General features: G+C 41.6%; 1 protein-coding gene across 2 annotated transcripts in view; it reads right to left on the bottom strand.

Moving 5' to 3' along the window:
• Window positions 1–11,126, bottom strand: part of rcan3 (regulator of calcineurin 3) — a 33,909-nt gene that overhangs the window by 4,712 nt on the left and 18,071 nt on the right. For both annotated transcript variants that reach the window (XM_028396295.1, XM_028396296.1), the window contains 2 exons: window positions 923–1,096; window positions 114–285 (listed from right to left, as the gene is read on the bottom strand). In XM_028396295.1, coding sequence (XP_028252096.1) covers window positions 114–285; window positions 923–1,096 — 346 coding nt within the window. The remainder of the gene's footprint in view (window positions 1–113; window positions 286–922; window positions 1,097–11,126) is intronic.

Here is an 11,126-nt window from a genome sequence, read left to right as displayed (position 1 = left end):
GAAGTAATTTCCTGTTTGTATCTGGGTTACTGCTCAGAGACGAGTGACTCATGTTAAGATTTGTTTTCACCTTTGTTTCCAACTGTTTTTCACTGTTGTACACGAGCACTGACCTGGACCCAGCTTGGCTACGGCGCACAGCAGGTCGTAGTTGATGACGGGCGTGGCGTCTTCGCTCTGGCTCCAGCCCACAGGTGGCGACGCAGGCGGCGAGATCAGGAACTGTTTAACTGGCTGAGGAGGTGCCAGGTATGACTTGTCGATGTCCTCGTCGCCATTCTGAATCTATCACAGAGAGTTAGCATTAGCATTGAATATGTGAACAGGGAGCAGACATTGCTGTACTTCTTTTAAATATGTCATTGTACTACTTAAGAGCCCGAAGAGCACACGAGCTTTGCGATCACAACTTCAGCCTTTTTAGTCTCAAATTGCAGGCTCTTTCCCATGAAGGGATTTTGGCATTTTGATAGCTGCCAATTGCTGTAATTACAATACCTACATGAGGCATCTGTGTGAGCTGTAAAACCCTTAATCCTCTTACATCAAAGTACTAAGAGGTGCAGCAGGAGCCATGACTGCTGATGCGTTTGTGATAAAGGGGGCATCAAATTGACTTATGTTGACTCATATTTTCCCAGGAAGTATAAATTTGGTGGCAACTACACACACAACACTAGCTTCTTCCCCTCTCTTTTCTGCAGACACGCACACGTACACTCAGCTGTGGTGGAAGATGTGTGTTCGTGTGTTTAATCTGTGTGACTGATGGGTTTTGACAGGAGGCTTTGTGGGTCAGGGGAAGGAAGTCAGGTGTGGCTCAGAGAAGTGAGCATCACCAAAAAAAAAAAAAGAGGAGAGTGTTGGAGAGAACAAAAATGAGAGATCGAATGAAAATACAGTAAGTAGTGGCACTACTCACTTGAGCAAAGTAGAGTTTGAGCTTCTTGCCGTTGAATTCGGTCTCGTGTAGCTCGATGCGTGCGCGAGCCGCCGCCTCTGGGGTGCTGAAGTTGATTCGCACTCTCCGGAAGCTTTTAAACATTTGGAAAGTCACCTGCTCGTCGTAGATCCTAAACAACGCCTCAAACCTCTCCTGCAGGGAGAACACACACATAAATATATGATGAGGCATCTCAGCATCAAATATTCAACATTACTGTGACCAAACCGATTGATTTAATATGTAATTGATTGCCTAAAACCCATACATAAATGTGTATTTTTTTATATAATACATGTAAAACAAAAAACTGTCTCAACTGTCTTGAGGCTCAAATATAACACCCACCCCTATGTCGAAGCTACAGACATGACACCAGCTGCTTTCTACCCATTTCATTTTGTTATAAAGTTAATGGAGAAATTAGATTTTCAGCTTCCCGTCATTTTCCTGCAATCTTCTCTGCCTGTTCCATTTTTTTGTATCCTTGTTTTGTTCTTTATGTAATTATCTCCTTTCTGTGCTCATTCGCCCCTTCCCCCGTATACATCACACTTTAACTACACACATATGATACATTCACACATCTCTTACATGCTTTTTTTTACTCAGTCCTCTCCATGGGCAGCGAATTGGCCTCCTCAGCTGTGAACTCAATCAAGCAGCTCAGTAGGAGGCCAAAAGCAAAAGGAAAAAGGCCGTGAGTGCTGGTTTCTCAGTAATCAGTGGTGCTATTATTTGTCTCCTAGCCGGCCATCGCACGGCAGCCGTAAACTTCGCTGTCAAATGACTCTCCTTTCCACGAATAAAGAAGGATGATGATGACGATGAACTGAATGTATCGTTCTGATAGCAGCAAAGATGGCCATGAACAGTAGGGGCCTGATTGAGACTGCTCTTAAAGGTGCTACCCAAGAGGCACATTATGTCATTCATTTAGCTCTTTACCCTGCAACAATGACATAATTAACACACAAAGTTTGTGCAAAGACCAACTCTACTGCAAGTTTGCAATCAGTGCTATCATATCAGTCCCTGATTCTGTTATTGTGTGACAGCAGAAGACAGGAAAATGAAAATAGTTCCACAGCACTTCCTTTGTCAGCTGACACAGCACCTCTCACCATGATGGAAAGGGTGCCGGTTACCTGAAGGAACACAGGCAACGTGTTGACTGTGAGACATGCCTCTGTACATTAGTCACAGCGCAGTGAGTGGAGACACCAGGTATCTGTAAACTCAGCACACTGAGACGCTGTGTGTGTGTGTGTCCTGTCAGCCCAGGTTACTTGTGGTGTGTAGAGTATTAATGTAATGTTTTAGAGGTACTGTAATTAGACTAAAAAAACAGGAAACAGTAGGAATATGCCCAGAAGATATTCTGTTATTTTCAGAAAATATAAATATAAACAGAATAAATTACTTGAGCTACATTATGCCATATTCCTAAATGATCATGGTCACCTCTTGGTATTGCTTGTCAGATTTTTGGAAGTATGCGTGTGGGCTGAACAGAAGGATTTATACAGCAGTATGATTAGTAACCCTCTCTAAAGTTTGTTTTACATTATTTACATTTGCCCTACAGTTAGTGAACTGAAACCACTGACTGGAAACAGCAGTGGCTCCAGCATCATGGTGAATCACCACCAGTCCCAGAGCCTGAAGGCCAAGGGCCAGTCTGGCAGCTGCATCTATCTGGGTCACCATGAGATCCTTAAACAACAAAACTAGCAGAGGATTTAAGACACATATATTAGTGGTTATAACTATGACAATATGTGTTTTATTCTGTGTTTATAATGATTATGATTTGCTGTCACTGCTAACCGCACTGCTCCCCCGGCCTTGTTAGACCGAGACAGTGAATGCGCTCTAAAATACATGCTGTACTCTCTGCAGAGAAATCACATCATCACCCCGTCTGACACATGGAGAGTTGTAAATGATTCAGCAAGCTGTGAACCACAGTTTTTGCTGCAGTGTGTTGTTCACTGTGGTCAAACAATTTTGAATTTTCAAAACAAGCAGATTAGTGCTTTTCCCTCATAATCCTCCCTCCTTTCCTCGTTATATTTCTAGTTCTCTTCCCCATGCAAGTGCATCTGCTCGTCCCTTTGCTGAACGCCTCGGGGTAGCTGGCTAAACTTCAGAGCTGACTTCACCTCCAGGATCAATGATACCATTTTTGGTCAGGTTTCTGATTCACCATACAAGGTGCATTCTTAAGAAGCAATGGAAAAAAAGTTTCAATCAGGAATGTGTGAACATCTTGATTCCTTTTATGCAACTCGAGGAGAAATATCCAGTAACTGAGCAATTAGAACGCAAGAATCCCAAGAAGCCAGAGGAGAGGGGAGAGTGAAAGTTGAGTAACAGAAGAATGTTAAAAACTTCTGCTGCTGTCAGATGTTGAATGAGAGGCCACACAGTTTATTTCTGTAACACAAAGATTTGGGTTTTTGTCTCTTTATGGAGTCTCTTTTCTCCAGCTTCAGGGAAATCAGAACACAACCAATCCATACATTTTCATGTGAACACAGCAATTTCTTTTATATTTTCTACAATAGAAAGCAATCCTACCTTGGCTTTGGCCACTCAGGAGCACAATAAGCTCGAAAAAGAATGCTGCCACAACATTTAAGCTTAAATTATTGCAGCAGATACAGACACAGCATTATTATTTCTCCCCATGACGACTGTTATGTCAAATATTAACTACTATTGCCTGCAAGCTGAATTAAAACATCGAAGTTACAACGGTCAGCAGATATTTATACATATTCACGTGCTTAATGTAACAACAGGGAGCCTTCTGAAAAGCTCTTTTTGCTCTGATTAGTCAGCCCCAATAGCCTGAGCATGTACCGCCCACCTTTCAGCATCAGCTCTGATGATGCAGTGACCACCATCATGAGACAGGAGGAACATAAATGTTCAAGAGGGTCTTTTGACTGGGCACAAAAGTAGTATATTCTCACAAGTAAAAGATGAATTGTCAACATTTTAATTGTTTAATCGTTTCCTTGGAAAGGTCCAATATTTAATTAGCTATTAGCTATTAGCTATAATTTGGTAGCTATTTGCCAACTTTCTTGATAGCTGTGGGCAGGTATTGGGCTTAAATATGGGCTTAAACGGAAAGCACGCTGAGAGGTGAAAACAGTTACAATGACATTAGAGCTGCAGTACAGTAAAGCTTCACAGAGCTGTATGGAATGGTACTGAGACAAGTGATAATTCTCTGTACACATTCAACCTGAATCACACTTTTGCAATGACACATTGTTGCTGCTGGTGTATTATTATGTCTGAAATAAAGTTTTGTTGCTTCTTGACTCGAATTTCTGAGCTTCCTCTAATGACTATTTGCAAACTCCTGATTGTGGTACAGACATGATTAGCTTGTGAATGACAACAAAGCTCTTGTTTGGCCTATCTGCAGAGCCCACTTAAGCCCTTACTGAAACTTTTTCCATGAGCCTTTCCATGAGCCAGGTACTATGACTCACATGTCATCAAATGCCATGTGTAAAACTGATAAGGGGTAGTTGCGCTCACACACACACACACACATACACACACACAAGGGCTGCTTCCTTAACCTAAATTGATGTTTTGGCATGAGCAGAGATGTGGGGAAAGCTGTCAGATCATGTTCCATAATAGCACACACTGTTTGTTTTTAACCCCGCACACTGATACACCTGCGGCCAACTGGTGCGCAACAAGTGAGCGTGCTGATCACTAATTTATGTGGCCCCTATGAGCGAAACATCCTGAGAGAATGATGAGGAGGAAGATGAGGGGGAAACGAGGAAGAGGAGAGGGGTGTTGAATTACATGCGGATGAAAAGTGGCCTGCTCATCTGCCATCGCTATGTTCCCTGCGGTGACCTACTCCCTTTGTTCTCTTTGTGTATGTGTGTGTGTGAGAGAGAGAGCAAGTGAGTAAGCATGTAGACAATGCATGAAGGATTCTTCCACAATTAGTTTGCTGTGGGTACCCACACACATACCCACGCACACAGTGCATAATACAATCATGTGGCACCATTAAAACTGTACACTAGACTGCAGAGAGAGAGAGAGAGAGAGAGAGAGAGAGACTGGTTTAAACCACACTAAACAGTGAGTGAGAGGACAACAGGTGGGGGAGGAGAAGCAAACATTATGTTCTTGCTTTTATTTTCAACAATGCAGATAAGATGATCAACTAAAGAACATGAGTAAACACACCTTATATCACCCCTAAAAACATTTCATTAAAAGCATTGACATAAAATAAACACATACTCGATAATTTTCACATTAAAGCACGTTCTTCACATGTTATTCTAACCAGTAATCTCGTGTTTAGTGTGGAGGCAGTGAAAAGGAGGAAGTGTGAAGTCACAGTTCTCAAATAGCCGACAACTTGGCTTAATTGAAAGAGCAAGCGCGGCCATCATTGCTGACCGCAGGTCTCTCCATGTCACCTTTACATAACACCCAGGGTTATACCACTACAGGGTGGATTCTTTTTCTTTCCTGCCTTACTTTGTCTATTTACTTCCGTCCTGTTGTTGTTGTTACACAACCGAGGCAACATGCCAGCTGCAATTTGCAACACGAGATCTTTTCCATGCAATCGTTTTCATATTAATTAAACAGATTTCATATCAAAATAAAACAACGTCCAGTATTTGAAGCTCATGCAAATCAACAATTTAAAGTGGGAAGCAAATGTAAAGTTGTTTTTTTTTAACTTACTAAACGATAGTAAGAGTATGCTGGTAAAAATGATAGCAAGCCATTGCTGCTGATGCTTCATAATCATTCTAGAAAAAAAAAAACAGTTGTGGTATTATGTATAGAATGTGATATAAGTGTTTAAATATGAAAAGAAGTGAAAACAATCAGCTTTCAGTGGAGCCCACATGTCCACAGCAGAGAAGAGCACAGCATACAAAGAAGCAAAAAAAGCAAACCCGCACAATAAAAGAGCAACATGGAGAGATATAAAGTGCAGCCACTCCGGTGGTGGCTGCGGGGCCATCCTTCAGCAGATTGCCTCGTGGGTAATGAGGCAGTTATGTTCCTGACGGTAATGGAAAGGCTGTCATCACAGCGGCAACAGGACATGACTGTGGGCATGACTCACATTCAGCAGCACAGAGGAAGTAGTGAGCGCACAGCTAGCTAGTGGTCCTGACACACAATCATCTGAACAAAAGATCAGGCGGCTTAGGGGACGAGGTTTATTGGGCAATGTCAATATAGTTTCTTTTAGAGTCAAGTCAGGCGGCAGAACAATAAACATCAGTGATTGATGGAGAAGTGCTGGGAGAATGGGGAGACAGGAGGGGGGCGATAGAGCTGAGGAATGAACAAGTATATACACTGTTTCACACCTTGTGCAGTAATGAATTAGCCGAGTGGCAGAATCAGGTGTAACCTTGTTACAGGTCCCTGTGACTTGACTGTTTCCCCATCTTATGTAAAAGGCAGGATTAGGTTTCTTCCATGTGCAAGAACTGCTGAGAGTCAGCTGGTTCTTCCTGCTCTGTCGGCACGCATAGTGATTGATAACAAACATTAAATTCTCAACAAATTATATTCAAATTGTGATCAAACATCCCAATTTGAATATAGTTCGTGGAGAAACTACATCCTGTCGGCTTCCACTGTTTGTCAGCTCATTTCGCAGTTTAAATAAGGCTTGCACATTCAGCTGTTTGCTCGCTGTCGACCAGTAAGAGTGAGCAAATGACATAATCTTAAACCCAGCTGCATGCCATGGCATTCCTTTGCTCAGCCATGTGATGAAAAAATTTAAAAAATAACAAATAATTATTTTAAGGAGCAAATATTTGCCATTCAAATTAAAATCTGTTCTCAGCTGTTACAGTATTTCAATCTTGTTGGCACTGGAATAACACAATTCATGACCGTAATCCACAAACTTGTACAATTCTGTGTTGAATTACAACATTTGGTGTTTTGGATCAAAATGAAAAGATTAGCGGGGTCTAATTGGGACGTAAAAGAAGGGTCATTCTGTTTTGTTTTGTTTTTTTTTTTCCTTTGCCGTACCACTCATCTGTCTACGCGACACGTGTGTGGCTTTAGTCTAATCCAGACCCTTGTGCTTGAATAGGATTTGGGTGAAACATAACAATCTAGGCCACAGACCCTCGGGGTGAGTCAGGGACAGCGTTGCACTAAAAATAGATCATGCTGGAATAATTAAGAAAATTCATTTCTTAAATGTGTGGACCATCATTTTTAATTACCGTCCTCCCTACAGTCAAACAAGGAAGGCAGATTATAGAGATAACAGCTGGAGCTGGATAAAAAAAAAATCCTCATACCTGTACGCCTCTTCCTTATCATATTCCATTATCACCACAACTGTTCCATAACACGGAGCCAACTTTCCATTGCTGTTATCACTTGAAAACACAACGGACGTTGCCCGATGCACCAAATATACACGCTTCCATGTGTTGCTTTTGTACAGTACTCCAGATAACCCTAATCTACCTGTACAGTATACAGCTGTATCCGGTTTATTATTGCAGCTTCTTTCAGCTGATATCACATGAGAAACATGCAAATAAATATAGATCTGGAACCTCTTAGTTCAATTTTAATTTTCCAACGGTGTTATCAACAGGTGAAGACTAAAATACTTTTGGGCACAACGAAAGAGACCAACAGAGCAACTTAACAGCACGTCTATGTAGCTTGTTCTCCTTCGTTTGTGTGGATAAACAGCGTGTGTTGCTCATCAGTTTACAGTAATTCAGTAATTACTACCCATGTTTTAGAAAATTACTAAATTGTAAACACACAACTACTTGAAGAAAGGCATTCATTGATTACGTCAATATCCTCCTTTGTGTTGAGGCTGATCTTTCACTGGCCATTAATCAAACCCAAATTTAGGTTCAAATTCTACATCCATGTAAAATCTAGAAAGCATAGTAAGAAAATATGGATTAAGAATATTTTATATTCCCGTGAATTTTACAAATTCAATGTTTGCTAATAATATAGAGTTAACACATTATCTTCCAATGCTGCATGTAGCCTGGAGGTTAGGCTAAGCTATTGTTGATTGTGTATGTGTGTGTTGGCCCATCTCAACACATGGGGTAACATTAGCATTGCAGCAAATCCTCAGTGTTACAAAATAACAAAAACATTCCATGATTAATAGCTCGGTCTGCATTGTAAGCACTGGGGAGGCATGTAAATGGGGCAAGTGTTATTACAGTGGAATCGATACCTTGAGCAAGGAGCTGTATTGACAGGGGCTGACGCCACGGCGCTACATTGCCACTCCCTTGGGGACAATGTGTCCACGGCAGGGAGCCTGAAATCAGTTTACAGCATGCAGGGACACATTAATCCTATTACCACCAATCTGGTCATTATGGTTTTTATTGAGGCAGGAGCCTTTTCTATTCAGTTCAACACGCACACGTTTTTTTTTTTTTTTCTTACATCACACACTCTCAAACTATGCCCAACACAGGCTCCCACGCAGATCCACACACTTTAGTGATGATTACACAACATTATATAAGGTCGCTAAGAGATGCTACATTAACCACTCTGTCTCCACCTACTGCTATTTGTTGCATTTTATCCACAGGAATTAGTGCATCTTCTTGTGTTAATGCAGCATCAGTGGCAAAGATTTAGCATTACAGATAAATAGACACAAGCCTTGATGAGCAGAATGTATACATCATGCTACACTTGTACTGCAGCATATAGGCAGAGGGGGAATGCAACTGAAACGCACTGTGATCATGTGAATAACTATGTGTACAATCTTGTTATCGTGGTAGCCAAGAAAATGATGGAGAAGCTTCCCTTTTCTAAAAGACCTCTTGACTTTTTCCCACTCTTTAAGAGCCGGGTGTATATTATGCTGCTCTGAAAAAGGATGTAGGTGGGAAAATGGGTCTAGGGTTATATCTTTAAATTATCTGCTCTAACTTTTTGTCAAGTTTACAGTCATTTTGAAATTGACTCAAAGCTGTAGACAAGACTTAGGCACATAGATGCATGATTTATTATGTTTGCTGAACACTGTTTTATCTGGTTTATATACTGGTCTTAAGCCTTACAGTATTTTTCCAAGGTAATTGGTTTGACGTTGCTATTTTAGGTGCAGTGACTATTGTGTTGGCCTGGAAATCCAATTGGAAATTCTGACATGAAAATTGTGTTCAACCTCTAACTTCAATAACAACTGCCCATGATTGGATGGCGGGAGGAAAATTGCGGACCTCTACATTCCATCGCAAGACCTTTTTTTTCTTTGCTTCTAATCTTATCACTTCATACTCGTGTCTTCTTGGCCACATGGTAACTAGACACTCCACCCAGGAGACTGTCCTTTGTTATACGTCACCCTAACGGACGCAGCGCTAACCTTTAGCTGACACCTGAGCCCCAGCACTTCTCTAGGGTTTCAGGCAAATGTGAACTACCCATCTCCACCTGCTTAGTGCCCAGACTTGGGGGAGTGTGCACACCTGAGCCCACTGCTCAGACCAAGGATCGCTCAACCCTGCCAGGATACAGATCTGGTTTCCTACCAGCACAGAACATGACACCATCGCCGTCTACATCCACCCCGTCTGCTCCTCTGCCTCCTGCCTTCACCCAGCAACTGTGCAGAGTGCATCAAACCAGCGTTATTAAATGGGAGTCACATTTAAATCTAATTCATGGTTGATGAGAACAAGAGAGTGAACGGTTTACCTGTACAGTTTAAAAAAAGTAAAATCTAATATTCTATATTTGAGAAGTAATGGAATGGCACACTGTTTGGAGCCTTGCTATGCTGCTGAAAATAACTTTTAGAAATAAAAGGGAATGACAACGTGTTATATAAGATTGCAAATTTAAAAAGACAGTGGGAAAGAATGAAAACAACACAGACATCAGCGCTTCAGTTTTGCTAAACTACAAATAACAGATTAGTCATCAAATCTGTCCTCCTTCCACTTAACCAGCATCATATCTGTGAAAAATGAAGCCTGAGAACAGACAAATAACACAAATGACAGACAGACGGACGGACGGGAGGACAAATGGAAAGTGACCCAGGCGGATGGAAAGTTCTCCTGGAGTTGTGTTTGCTGACGGAGGTGTTTGTCTGTAGGTCTGTGAGTTCGCTGACTCACTGTTGTGGTTGGAGTGTGTGACTGTGGAGTGTGTCTGACTGTGTTACTACAGTCTTCTGTGTGTGGGAGAGCAGGAATAAGTAGAAAATAGCTGTCCTCAGCTTGTGCTGCAGCTTGAGTAGTGTTTTTATGACAAGTCTCTATAATAAAGTGTGATGGGGTCACGGTGTCCAAAGCCTTTTTTTTTTCCTCACAGAACCTTGGTGTATTAAATGCCTCACAATTCAAAGAAGAAGCAGATTTCATTCAGCGGAAGTTTGAAGCTAGAGAGGCACTTGACAAGAGAAAGAGTCGTCTGACAGGCTTATTAATTATTTATATGTATATAAAAGGCCAAATAAATAGGCAATCATCAAACTGGCAAGTGGATAAATGAATACATTAGATGTAAATGTCAGTATCAACTCATGCAAAGACCTGGTTGTGCTCTGTTGCATTCCCTTCCTGCCAACATGCTATGACCTTCACCATGTGTCCTGTGCTATCATCTGCTGATGCCTCTAGATTTTCCAGGTAACGACAGTGCTGTGACGAACATGCCATAATATACTACAGCGCCAATCCACAGCTCGGCTTCACCACAACAATAGTCCCTTTTGTCTTCTCCGGAGCACTTTCCTACTGTACACTGCCATCGGCTCTGTCATTATTCTAACAACAACCTGTCCTGTCCGGAGCCTCTCTGTTTGGCTCATTAACGATGTAACCAGCAGGAACAGAGCCAAGGCGTGGGCAAGCCATTTCAACCGTGTCAAAACAATGGCTCCAAAGAACCACAGCATCTCATCTAATTAAAAACCTACCATTCACTTATTTCCTTTATGGCACCCTTTCAAATACCAAGTGTACTGCCTAATCTGTCTTTTAAAGGTCTATAAATAGCAGCAATCTGCATATTAGGTCACCCGAAACAAGAAAATAGGAGTCCGATTATTGTATCTCATCGTCAGATTTAGGCATATTAATAAAAAAAAAAAAAACGCGGCCTTAGGCGG

Source organism: Parambassis ranga, chromosome 22, assembly GCF_900634625.1.
Source record: "Parambassis ranga chromosome 22, fParRan2.1, whole genome shotgun sequence".
In the NCBI taxonomy this organism is placed as follows: Eukaryota; Metazoa; Chordata; class Actinopteri; family Ambassidae; genus Parambassis; species Parambassis ranga.
Note: the sequence above shows the minus strand (reverse complement) of the source record. Positions and strands in the feature narration are given on the sequence as shown.